Source organism: Myxine glutinosa, chromosome 1 (genome assembly GCF_964187855.1).
Source record: "Myxine glutinosa chromosome 1, kmMyxGlut1.1, whole genome shotgun sequence".
Taxonomy (NCBI): domain Eukaryota; kingdom Metazoa; phylum Chordata; class Myxini; order Myxiniformes; family Myxinidae; genus Myxine; species Myxine glutinosa.
Window position 1 is genome coordinate 136,485,941 of NC_136261.1, and position 14,233 is coordinate 136,500,173.

General features: G+C 44.6%; 1 protein-coding gene across 10 annotated transcripts in view; it reads left to right on the forward strand.

The window, feature by feature from the left end:
• Positions 1–14,233, forward strand: part of LOC137428864 (xylosyl- and glucuronyltransferase LARGE1) — a 659,931-nt gene that overhangs the window by 551,518 nt on the left and 94,180 nt on the right. For all 10 annotated transcript variants that reach the window (XM_068118724.2, XM_078777441.1, XM_078777429.1 and 7 more), the window contains 3 exons: positions 2,447–2,529; positions 2,688–2,811; positions 11,820–11,991. In XM_068118724.2, the coding sequence (XP_067974825.1) occupies positions 2,447–2,529; positions 2,688–2,811; positions 11,820–11,991 (379 nt within the window). The remainder of the gene's footprint in view (positions 1–2,446; positions 2,530–2,687; positions 2,812–11,819; positions 11,992–14,233) is intronic.

Below are 14,233 nucleotides of genomic sequence, written 5' to 3' on the forward strand. Positions count from 1 at the left end.
GCATACATTTTCGAGGCAGGGCATTGCATAAATTGGCCTGGCAGGGCATTGCATAAATTGACCAGGCAAGGCATTGCATAAATTGGCCCAACAGGGCATTGCATAAATTGGCCCAACAGGGCATTGTGTAAATTTGCCAGGCAGGGCATTGCATAAATTGGCCAGGCAGGGCATTGCATAAATTGGATAGGAAGGCATTGCAGAAATTGGCCAGGCAGGGCATTACATAAATTGGATAGGCAGGGCATTGCATAAATTGTCCAGGCAGGGCATTGCATAAATTGGCCAGGCAGGGCTTTGCATAAATTGGTCAGGCAGGACATTGGATAAATTGGATAGGCAGGACATTGCATAAATTGGCCAGGCGGGGCATTGCATAAATTTGCCAGGCAGGGCATTGCATAAATTTGGATAGGCAGGACATTGCATAAATTGGCCAGGCAGGGCATTGCATAAATTGGCCAGGCAGGGCATTGCATAAATTGGCCAGGCAGGGCATTGCATCAATTGGATAGGCAGGGCATTGCATCAATTGTCCAGGCAGGGCATTGCATAAATTGGCCAGGCAGGGCTTTGCATAAATTGGTCAGGCAGGACATTGGATAAATTGGATAGGCAGGACATTGCATAAATTGGCCAGGCGGGGCATTGCATATATTTGCCAGGCAGGGCATTGCATAAATTTGGATAGGCAGGACATTGCATAAATTGGCCAGGCAGGGCATTGCATAAATTGGCCAGGCAGGGCATTGCATAAATTGGCCAGGCAGGGCATTGCATCAATTGGATAGGCAGGGCATTGCATCAATTGGCCTGGCAGGGCATTGCATAAATTGGCCAGGCAGGGCATTGCATAAATTGGATAGGCAGGGCATTGCATCAATTGGCCTGGCAGGGCATTGCATAAATTGGATAGGCAGGACATTGGATAAATTGGATAGGCAGGACATTGCATAAATTGGCCAGGCAGGGCATTGCTTAAATTTGCCAGGCAGGGCATTGCATAAATTGGATAGGCAGGACATTGCATAAATTGGCCAGGCAGGGCATTGCATAAATTGGATAGGCAGGACATTGCATAAATTGGATAGGCAGGACATTGCATAAATTGGATAGGCAGGGCATTGCATCAATTGGCCCGGCAGGGCATTGCATAAATTGGCCAGGCAGGGCATTGCATAAATTGGATAGGCAGGACATTGCATAAATTGGATAGGCAGGACATTGCATAAATTGGATAGGCAGGGCATTGCATAAATTTTCCAGGCAGGACATTGCATAAATTGGATAGGCAGGACATTGCATAAATTGGCCAGGCAGGGCATTGCATAAATTGGCCCGGCAGGGCATTGCATAAATTGACCAGGCAAGGCATTGCATAAATTGGCCCGACAGGACATTGCATAAATTGGCCCGATAGGGCATTGTGTAAATTTGCCAGGCAGGGCATTGCATAAATTGGATAGGCAGGACATTGCATAAATTGGCCAGGCAGGGCATTGCATAAATTGGCCGGGCAGGGCATTGCATAAATTGGCCAGGCAGGGCATTGCATAAAGGAAATACTGTCATTTTGTGTTGAGTTAAGCTGGTTATCTCATCTAGTATTCGCTGGTGGAGGTTAACGCTTTCATAGTGCATTTCGAAAAGAGGAGGCCAAATTGTATCATAAATCCTGGTCAAATTCCTGCCATAACTACTGATGTAAAAGGCAATGCCAAACCAGTGTATTCTCTGCCTTGACAATTCTCTTATTCGGCAGCACTGTTGCCCTGACAAGAGTTATGGACATTAGGTTCGATGGAATTATTTATGGACAGTAGTATCCCGAGTATATAATAGCAGTTTCTGCCATCCTATAATGGAGAAATATAGGACTTCTTGAATGCAGGCCAATCATTTTTTCTTGGAGATTTGACTATTTGATAGTTCAGAGATTCTTCATCAATGTTAATGATGGTGAGGTTACACTTATGAGGATGTCATTTAGATTACTATTTCAATCCTCATCTTCTTTATACTAATACTTTTCATTAAATTTCCTGCACATGAAGTTAATATTTCGAGCTTAACTTTCAAGCCAAACTTTTAATCCTGATTTTAATGGCTGGTAATGATATATTAGCTCCAACTTAAAGATATGTCACTGACATACGTCAGCATTTAGAAACAGTGTAGCCCAAAATCTGAGTGCAGCTTACATCCTAATACATTGGCAGATTAAAAAGATGATTTATTGAAAGAATGGTGCAAAGGAAGCAAGAGTTGAAGTGATAGATGCAGATGTGAAGCCATTTTAAGCTTTAACTCCTTTTTCCTGATTGAAAGTTATGCAACTGCTATTTCCAATTTTCGTGATCAAGTTGTCACCATTTTTTAATATCAATTTTGTTGATTGACCATGCACATTTGTGTGTTTCTCTGCCTGTGTGCATTCCGGGTTTAGCTCATCCACATTGCGATTGTGTGTGCCGGGCACAATGCAAGCCGTGACGTCGTGACACTCGTAAAATCTATATTGTTTCACAGGTAAGTGATGCAAAGTTATGAACAGTACATTAGCTTCTTGTGACGTATTTGTTCACAGCACTGATGTGTCATAACTACCATTTTTTATAATGTGGAAAAACAATATAACCCGGGAGGTGCTCTAATAGAAACATAACGTTGGATGTCTTGTACCACAGGAGGAACCCTCTTCACTTCCACTTTATCACAGATGATGTAGCATACAGAGTTCTGCAAACACTCTTCAAAACATGGATGGTCCCATCCTTACAGATTGACTTCTACAATGCAGATGCTCTAAAGGCAAGTTGGTGCCATCTTCATGCTGACTTGTTCACCGTGTTTCAAAGGTTTAAATAATTGCTGTTTGTGATTAGAATCCATCTGAATATCATGGACATACATTAATATGATGCAGGCTGGGTGGAGGATGTGTTCAAAAGTTGCAGAGGTTTCGAAACATTGAAATCATAGGATAAGTGGGAGGATGAGGGTAGATGGATTGGTAGATGCCGAGGAGGAAGGAGTAAAGTTATGGAAGGATGTTTGGAGTGGCATATTCGGAAGGGAGAGGGAGGTAACAGTGGTACCAATAACCCCTTTCCCACTGTCATTCAAGACCACTTTGGGCCAAAATGACAACCTAACTGTAATATATATATATTGTTGCGGATATGGCATTTGGCCTCCATATCCGCTTGTAAATATTCCCCTATTTCCCCAATACTCCCCAACTATCCCCAATCCCCCATTCCCTAGTCCCATTGCCTGTAAATAACACTCTGTAGAACCGACCTTCCCCTTTTTCCCCCATTAAATGTCGTGCCCAGGTCCACCGCATCTCACGTAGACAACTTTCGGACATCTTGCTAGTTATTCGTAGTCTATGTCAGTTAAGGACTCGTTTCCATTAATTCTGACTCTTCGTTGCACCAGAATGTGATTGTATGGCACCAGTAGTGAGTTTAGGACCTCCCCATACCTCCTCCCATCTTCCCCATGAAACAACAACAACAACAACAACAACAACTACAACAACAGAGGAGATTGGGGGCGGCGCGGCGCGGGGAGTGTGCGTCCTCACTCCGGCGTGGTTAGCCGCCATTGCCCATGCGCTCCACGGGGTTACCACGAAGGGGCTGGCTGTCAGCTCCTCGTCAGGGGCGGAGCCGGTAACCCCCCCGCACCCAATAAGAAGGGCGGACCGATTCCATCTGGGGCGGAGCTAACTAGCCGAGGGCGTGTCACTCCCCGCCGGATATACGCAGCGACTTACCGGACGTGACGTCAGATGCGCCCCCAGCTTGGAAAGACAAGTCGCGACCTCCGAGCGCTGAGAGACCTCCCGCATCTCTGGACCGGACCGGGTCGATTCTGCCCTGAGCCAAGGTGCACCTTGAGCCATCGACTACCCGCCTTCCTTGCCATCAATCCCCGTGTGAGTCAGTTTTGTCCTGTTTATCTGTGGTCTGTCGGGGCTAATATAAGACCGTGTATAAGTGCCCACCTTACTATGCTGTACCTCTCATCCCTGTAATCTAAACGTTCCGAACTAATATAACCTCCTCCGGAGGTCTTGAGTACCGTACCCCTTGTGTCGTCGCCTTAATCCCAGCCGTTGTGTCCTTTTCCTTCATTGATTTAGCGTAGCGCGACTCGGCCAAGGTTCGAGTATAATCGGGTAACTTGTGCGAACACGGCGGCCATTCCGCTCGGCCCACCATAACATCAAAGTCGTGTCCGTAACAATTGGTGTCAGGAGTGGGATCTTGTGGGACCACCTCGTATGCGAGTCGTTGCCCGCCTGCCGGACCCCGTGCGTCGCCCCTTGCGGGGTCAGCGCGGGGCCGAACCGGCCGGGCCCCCACAGTACATTACCCCCAAGGGGCTCTCGTGCCTCCCCGGTCCCTCCAACAACTACCCCTGTTGGTGTCGATGCATGGGTCACATCTCCGCAACCCGCTACCCATTCCATACCACCACAACCTTGCTCACCCACACCTCGCACCTCTCGTTCCATACCCTCCGGACCAGCCATACACCTCACTCTTGGCCTCTCACGAACATCCGGGTCTATCTCGACCCCCAAGCTTATTAAATCACCTGGCGCATCATACGCACGACCATATTGGTCACCACTTACACCGGGTCCTCTTTCTCTTCGCTTCTCCTCCATCACCTGCGAATCCCTCATCCGGTTAATGAGCACATCATCACGATCCGAACACAGACTTTGGACCAATTCTTTTACCTCCTCTTTTATCTCTTTCTTATCCTCTCTCCGTCGCTTCTTAATTTCGCTCACCCCTTCTTCCACTTCTTCTAATTTCTGTTTCACCTCCTTCATCTCCTCGTGCGCCCCTTTAAGTTCTTCCTCTAACTCCACTTTATTTTTTTCTATGTGCTCCTGCACCTCCCGCTCTTTAACCTCCATCACCTCTACCACTTTGTTCATTTTCCTCGTCAGGTCCTCATGTACCGTCTGACACTCTTTTTTAATTACCCCTACGTCCTTTTTCATCTCCTTCTGTGTCGATTTTAAACCCTCTATTACCGCTGTGTTCTTCTTTACCTGGTCCCCCAACTCCTTTTGTCCCACTGTCAGTTGTTCTACTCCCAGCGTCAACTCCTCTATACCCCCTTGCAATTTTACAGTCCCCTTTCTCACCTTCTTCTCCATGCGCTCCTTACAGTGCCTCACCTCCTCGCGCACTCCTCCGACCTCCTCACTCACACCTCTTCTGATCTCCTCTCCCATCACTTGCATCTCCTGCCCAGATGCCACCCTCATCTGCTCCATTTCCTCCCTGTGAGCATCCAGTTTAGTTTCTACCCCCATTCTGACCCCCTCTATCTGCTGCCCCATTTGTTTAACTTCCCTTTCCGCTATGTCCCTCATGTCCCTCAATTTGCCTTCCATTCTGTTTTCTAACCCCTCTAACCCATTTTTCACTCCCTCTATCTGATTCTCCTGGGCAGCCATTCTATTTTCTACCCCCTCTAACCCATTTTTCACTCCCTCTATCTGATTCTCCTGGGCAGCCATTCTATTTTCTACCCCCATTAACCCATTTTTCACCTCTTTTATCCCGTTGTCTAACCCCTCACCGGTACCCCTCGCTTCGCACGTGAGATGTCGCGGCCAATTGTTACGGACACGACTTTGATGTTATGGTGGGCCGAGCGGAATGGCCGCCGTGTTCGCACAAGTTACCCGATTATACTCGAACCTTGGCCGAGTCGCGCTACGCTAAATCAATGAAGGAAAAGGACACAACGGCTGGGATTAAGGCAACGACACAAGGGGTACGGTTCTCAAGACCTCCGGAGGAGGTTATATTAGTTCGGAACGTTTAGATTACAGGGATGAGAGGTACAGCATAGTAAGGTGGGCACTTATACACGGTCTTATATTAGCCCCGACAGACCACAGATAAACAGGACAAAACTGACTCACACGGGGATTGATGGCAAGGAAGGCGGGTAGTCGATGGCTCAAGGTGCACCTTGGCTCAGGGCAGAATCGACCCGGTCCGGTCCAGAGATGCGGGAGGTCTCTCAGCGCTCGGAGGTCGCGACTTGTCTTTCCAAGCTGGGGGCGCATCTGACATCACGTCCGGTAAGTCGCTGCGTATATCCGGCGGGGAGTGACACTCCCTCGGCTAGTTAGCTCCGCCCCAGATGGAATCGGTCCGCCCTTCTTATTGGGTGCGGGGGGGTTACCGGCTCCGCCCCTGACGAGGAGCTGACAGCCAGCCCCTTCGTGGTAACCCCGTGGAGCGCATGGGCAATGGCGGCTAACCACGCCGGAGTGAGGACGCACACTCCCCGCGCCGCGCCGCCCCCAATCTCCTCTGTTGTTGTAGTTGTTGTTGTTGTTGTTGTTGTTGTTGTTTCATGGGGAAGATGGGAGGAGGTATGGGGAGGTCCTAAACTCACTACTGGTGCCATACAATCACATTCTGGTGCAACGAAGAGTCAGAATTAATGGAAACGAGTCCTTAACTGACATAGACTACGAATAACTAGCAAGATGTCCGAAAGTTGTCTACGTGAGATGCGGTGGACCTGGGCACGACATTTAATGGGGGAAATAGGGGAAGGTCGGTTCTACAGAGTGTTATTTACAGGCAATGGGACTAGGGAATGGGGGATTGGGGATAGTTGGGGAGTATTGGGGAAATAGGGGAATATTTACAAGCGGATATGGAGGCCAAATGCCATATCCGCAACAATATATATATATATATATATATATATATACACCCCACCGGTCAAAAGTTTTATAACACCTCAATTTTTACAGTTTTTATTGAAATTTACGCAGTTTAATGTCTCAATGTACTCTGAAATTAAGCATAGAACAAATAAACAATTGGAGATAAAAAAGAAATCATAGAATCATTTTGTTTAACAAAATTTAATTTAAAATTTTGACTCAGCAAAGTAGCCACCTTTTGCAGACATAACCGCCGAACACACTCGTGGCATTCTTTCTACAGTGGCAATCAAATATTGTTCAGGAAGTTCTTCCCAACACTGTTGCAGAAGTTCCCACAAATGTGTTGCACTTGTAGGTTGCTTTGCTTTCACCCTTCTGTCCAGTTCATCCCAAACCAGCTCGATGGGGTTTAAGTCTGGAGACTGTGCTGGCCATTCCATGATTTGAAGCCTACCATCTTGTTCTTTTCCTCGAAGGTAGTTTTGCCAAAGCCTGGAGGTGTGTGTAGGGTCATTATCTTGCTGTCGGATGAATCCCTGACCAACTAGGCGTATACCAGAGGGTATTGCATGGCGCTGCAAAATGCTGTGGTTGCCCTTTTGGTTCAGAGTGCCAGTCACTCTGTGCAAGTCGCCGACTCTGGATCCAGCAAAAGAGCCCCAGACCATCATGCTTCCTCCTCCATGTTTGATAATTGGTGTCAAACACTGAGGAACCATCCTTTCGCCTACTCGACAGCGTTCAAAAACCCTGCGTGGTAAACCAAAGATTTCAAATTTTGATTCATCGGTCCATAGGACCTTCTTCCAGTCTTCAGTAGTCCACTGGCGGTGCTTCATGGCCCAGGCAAGCCTCTTTTTCTTATTTTACCATCTTAGCAATGGCTTTCTTACTGCCACTCGACCTGTCCAACCTGCAGCTCGAAGTCTTCTCTTCACAGTTGAAACTGAGACTTGCTTACTTCGACCAGTGTTAAGCTGTGCTTGAAGCTGTTGTCCTGTGAGCCGCATATCACACAAGCTGTTGACTCTCAGAAACTTGTCTTCTGATTCTGTTGTGGCTTTGGTTCTGCCAGACCTCTTCCTGTCAGAGTTTCCTCCAGTTTCCAAATGCCTTTTGATGGTGTAGGAAACTGTACTCACTGACACATTGGTTTTCTTTGCAATTTCTCTGAAGGAAAGACCTACACTTTTAAGGGTTATAATGGTCTGTCTGTCTTCCTTTGTTAATTGCCTGTTTCTCGCCATTATTATAGCAATATACTACTTCCTGCAGTGCAATATTGTCCAAATAATGCTTCAGAGAGTGTAATAACAGTCTGTTCCAATACTGCTTTTATACAGACAGGGGGTTTGTAATCAAGTAATCAGCAGAGGTTGGGACACCTGTAGGAATTGTTTGCATCAACTTTCAAGGCTTAATTTACATACATTGCTGCAGAACATCTGTAAGTTGTTGACCCATTACTTGTTCCCTGAAGAACCTTTTTTTACAATATAACTGTGCAATTTACATTATTTGCCCGTTTTTGCGAACATAAACTTTGTTTTTAACCTCGAGCAGTGTACTGCTCACCTTTGTACCATTTCAGGTTATTCACTGGACTTGAATTGCTTAAATTTCAATAACAACTGGAAAAATTGAGGTGTTTTAAAACATTTGACCGGTAGTGTATTTATACTAGCATGGCTCGGCTCGCACACAAAGGAACGGGCATGTTTTAGCTGAGGATAATGACTGTACCTGAGTTGCTGTGTTGTCATGATTTACTCCAATCATCATACAAACAATTATTTTGCACAAATGTATTTGTAATATACGTGATATTAAATTTCATTTAAAAAATTGAAGTTGAAGATTTATGCTGAAAAAAAAATTTTTTCAAAATAGTTTTTAAGAAAAACAAAGAAAATTTCAAACATTTTCAAAAAAATACCCTTCGGACATACACACAGGAGACGTAGGTGCATACCAGAAGTTTCGTACGATTTCACAAAAGTTTGAGGGAGAAGTTCCCAGTGACAAGACAACACAGGACAAAGCACACACACACACACACACACACACACATATATGATTTAAAAAGATCTCCAAACAATTTGAAATCAATCATTCGACTGTCCGGAAGATCATCTACAAGTGGAGACGATTCCAAACAACTGCCAAGTTGTTCAGGCCAGGCCACCCCAGCAAGTTCAGCCCGAGAGCAGACCGCAAGATGCTGAAAGAAGTCTCGAAGAACCTCAGAATGTCATCACGGGACCGACATGAAGCTCTTGCCATTGTTGATGTCAAAGTGCACAAGTCTACCATTAGAAAGAGGCTGCACAAATTTGATCTACATGGGAGGTGTGCCAGGAGGAAAACCTTTGCTGTCCAGAAAGAACATCAGGGCAAGTCGAAAGTTTGCCAATGAACACCTAATCAAAGACCAGCACTTCTGGAACAATGTGCTCTGGACAGATGCGTCAAAGGTAGAGCCATTTGGCCACAGTACCAGAAGACATGTTTGGCGAAAATCAAGACAGCATTCGACCACAAGAACCTGATACCAACTGTAAAGCATGGTGGTGGAAATATTATGGTTTGGGGCAGCTTTGCTGGATCAGGGCCTGTGCAGCTCACCATCATAGAATCCACGATGAATTCTTCATTGTACCAGAGGGTGCTTGAGGATAATGTGAGGCCATCTGTCGGAGAGTTGAAGCTCAACCGAAGGTGGACCTTGCAACATGACAATGACCCTAAACAGTCCAGTAAATCCACCAAGGAATGGCTGAAAAGAAAGAAATGGAGGGTTCTGGAATGGCCAAGTCAAAGTCCGGATCTAAATCCCATCGAGATGTTGTGGGGGGATTTGAAACGAGCTGTGCATGCAAGAAACCCCTCAAACATCGCACAGCTGAAAGAATTCTGCATGGAGGAGTGAGCAAAAATTTCTCCCAGTCGATGTCAGCGACTGGTAGACAGTTATAAGAAACGCCTACTTGAGGTTGTTTCTGCCAAAGGGGGCAATACCACCTATTAGAGCCAAAGGTGTACTTACTTTTTCCACATGCGAAATTTGCATTTATGTTTATTTAAATTATACAATGGACTACAAAATGTAAATGTTGAATGATATTTGTTATATTATATCACCTTTATCTATCAATATTGTTGAAATGAAGATCAAATAGCTGTATGTTGAAATATGTTGAAAAAGTCAACACTTTACATAGGGTGTACTTACTTTTTCACGTGACTGTATATATACAGACTTGGCATTTAATATGGAATATTTTTTGTGGGGGTGAACTTACTTTTCAAGATGTCTTAGACCCAAAAGTTCATTGGAATTATGTTGAAATTATTCTAGATTTTGTTACTGTGACCTTTAAAAGAAACAAAAACCACATTTGACATTTCAAAACAAATAAATTGATCCTTGAAAGTGATGTAAACTGATATCGAACTCAATTCATGGACAGTAGTGTGTTGAACTTTGGTACGTTTTCCAGAAGTATCTCTTTATTTTGCACATTAGCCAAAAAAAATTTCAACAAAAGTTAAGTTACGACTGGGATTACGGACAGTAAAATAACAGTTCAGTACTTCGTGTAACCCCCACGAGCATTCAGGAGAGCACGTACACGTTGAGGCATGTTGTTCACGAGATTTGCCAAGGTTTGGACAGGAATCGCTTGCCATGCAGTGACAATAGCCTGCTGCAATTCACGCACAGAGGTCAGCTGCTGGTCCAAGTGGTCGATTTGACACGTTAATTCTGCCCACAAGTTCTCTGTCGGATTCATATCCGGGGACATGGCAGGCCACTCCATATGCTCTACACCACGGTCAGCAAGAAAGTGTTGGATCATGCGAGCACGATGAGGCTGTGCATTGTCATCTTGGAAGACAAAGTTTCCTCGAAAGGCTGCACGAGCAAATGGAAGCAATGTTTCTTCCAGAATGGCCCTGTACTTGAACTGGTTCAGGTTTCCATTCAGAACAACCAGGTCAGTTTTGCCCCCTGCATGAAAAGCAGCCCAAACGGTCACCCCACCACCTCCAGCTTGGACTCTTGGCACTATACAATCTTTGTTGTAGGCTTCATGCACTTGTCTGCGCACTCGGATGCAGCCATCTTGACGATGGACCAGAAATCTAGACTCGTCACTGAAGATCACGTGATTCCAGTGTCCTGGCTGCCATTGACGGTGCTCTCTGGCCCTCTGCAATCGGCGCTGGCTGTGTTGTCTGGTCAGGCGTGGTTTTCTCAGGGGATGCCTGCCACGATAGCCTGCTTGAACCAGTCGTTGGTTGACTAGCCTTCTGGATACAGGCACATTTGTCAGTTGCTGCCACTCAGCCCTAAGCCGATTAGCTGACTTGGTACGGCCATTGCGGACTAACCGGTGCAGCTGGCGATCATCCCTCCTTGTGGTTCTGCGGGGACGTCCTGGCCTCGGTATTGGAGTAGGGACACCCCTCTGAGCATTTCGTTTCAGGATATTTGACACCTGAACTTGAGTGATGCCATACTGCCGAGGAATAGCACGCTGTTTCATGCCGTAATTTAATAAAGCCACCACTCCATGACAAACAGCATTGTCGAGTTGACGAACCATCTCCAGAGGAAGCGGCAATAACTTTTGGAGACGTGCAGCAGTTGTTTTCCACTAATACAGAATGCAACAACCCTTGTATATCCGACTGTGAAGCCAATCATCAAATGCACCTGTCTGTACATTTTGCCACGCCACCTGTGATATAATCCTGTTGTTGACTTCTTGCTGCGACAGACAATCAGTGACATGGTTCTTTTAACAAATAAATCACCAAAGTGTAAAAGAAACTCACCAGATTGATATACTGAGTTAAGAAAGTAAACCCAAGTCAAGGAAAAAAAAATATTCCATATTAAATGCCAAGTCTGTATATGGTGTACATAGTCAGCTCGGCTCGTGTAAGAGCTAGAAATCATATTACAGGATCATAGTTCCTTCAATAATGTTACTTAATATGTGCACCTTGCCAGAGTATGTGGTATTTCATCTAACTCACTTTTTGTGTTTTCTGTTTCCATGGGAATGAATCATCGATTTAGTCTGAAGTGTCATGGATACCCAACAAACACTATTCCGGCATTTATGGCCTCATGAAACTAGTGCTAACACAGACCCTCCCAGCCTCACTCGAGAAGATCATTGTTCTGGACACTGACATCACTTTTGCCACGGACATTGCTGAACTGTGGGTCATCTTGAGAAAGTTTAAAGGTAAAATGCCACCCCACCTAACCTTCTGGGCTGACCAGCTCTCATTTTTCCTTTGACAACCTGAACCTTTGAGCTATCTTTGTTGATACTGGTATTATTGTTTAATGTGTTGAGAAGGGTACTTTAATTCGTGGGTTTGCTTGGGAACTATAGAATTTGTTTCAAATAAATCGAACAATTTAATTTTAAAAAAATAGGATTTTTCATCTCCAAGGACTGCAGGGTCCAAAAAATTGATTTGTACAAAAACATTTTCATTATTCACATTGATTTTGATAAATGGCCAAGAAAAGCATGTATGTATGATTTATAGACGAGTCGAAAATACGCAGATGTCCACAAAAATTTCCGATATGATGGCACCTGCCACATCCAGAAGCGTTTGCTCTCCTGGGTCTAAGCATAGTCGTGTGTATTAGATAGATTCACAAGGAACATGGATGAAGGAGGAGGCAATTTGGCCCATCAAGCCTATGCTACATCAGCAACAATTAATTAAATCCAACAGTTTATGAAATTAAATCCACTGGTTTGAGGTTGCGGGAGGTGGAAGATTGGGAATGAGACAGGGGGGCAAGCACAGACATAACCAGGGTGTGCTATCGATATTAGCAAGGTGCCCATGCCCACACGGGATTCTAAATGGGGTATGGATGGTGGCGGCAAAAAATGCAAATGGCGTCTTCTGTCATGGAGTCGACAAGCTGGGAGCAATAATTCACATTTATTGCCACATCTGATGCAATTTAAATGCTCTAATGGCGGTGAAGTGCTCCATTTGAAACTGTTTGGTCGATATATGTAGCTTTTTGATGCCGAGGGTACGTAATAAAAACTTGTATTGGTGTCAAAGACAGTGTCCAATTGCAAATTAATAGTAGAATAACATCCAGTGCCTGAGTCACTTTTGCATCCCATCCCACACCAATGGTAGCACCAAGTTAAAAACGGTAACAAATCGATGGCCAAGGATGCAGACAGTGTGGGGGGCATCAAGAAAAATTGATTTAGGCAAAAATATTTTCATTATTCACGTTAACAAATGCCCACACAAAGCAAGCATAAACTCCACGGACGTGGATGATGTTCCAAGTAACTTGGCGAAATGTCATGAGATTCTGTTGATTGGCGAGGCTAGGTGCACTGTGATTGGCTCATGGCAAGTGATAACAATACACTCACTCTTCCTGAACCTGTTTCCTTGTTTTTATAATTCCAATAATTAAAAGATTAGAGCTACCTACAAACAACGCAACAAGAAGGGTGCCTGAGACCATTGGCTTGCTACTTCTGTTCTATTTACCCTGCTTATGCAATGAGAGGGATATATATATATATATATATATGTATATATATATATATACAGTATATATATATATATACAGTATATATATATATATATATATATATATATATATATATATATATATATATATATATATATATATATATATATATATATATATCTACATGAACCTTTAAATATCAACAATAACACTGCGTGTAGTAAATGTGTGAACTTATTTGTGGACAATAGTGTCCTCACTGTCAGACAAAACGGTCACGGATGGTCACTTGAACCTTCAATGGTCACTTCATAGCACAGCTGTTGAACAGCCGTTTTGACTGTCAGTGATTAGCCAAGGGGTACAGGATGATTTTAATGAGCTGCACGTGATGTCTTGATATTGGCTTTAAAAAGGCCAGTGCAAAATGGGCATTTTGACCGAAAAATTTGACCATTTTGACCAACTTCAAAAAGACCGAAAACGCAAAAGAAACTTATCACTTGTTTGAAATGTAATAAAATTGTAACAGTTCAAAATAAAACAAACCAACAATTGCTAATTGAAACATTGGCATTTTATTCATGACGTGTCAAGTTTTTGACCAAGATACACCATCTCATCAGTTTGTTCTACAGTACAGAACAGCACAGGGTGCAATGTCAGTCCCCTTTCAATAGCGTGTGTGGCCACCATTGTTTTGGATACAGGCAGTGGATCGTCGGCGTATACTGCCTACCAGTCTTTGGATGGATTGCTGCTGGATTCTGTCCCACTCAGTCCTCAATGTCGGAAGCAGCTCTGCCTGTGTCCTGGCCCTGCCAACTACGCGTCTCCCAAACTCATCCCACAGGTGCTCTATGGGATTCAGGTCAGGGGAGAGCGCAGGCCACTGCATGGTGTTGATGTTCTCGCCTTGGAGAAATGCAGTGGTAAAGCGAGCAGCATGGGGACGA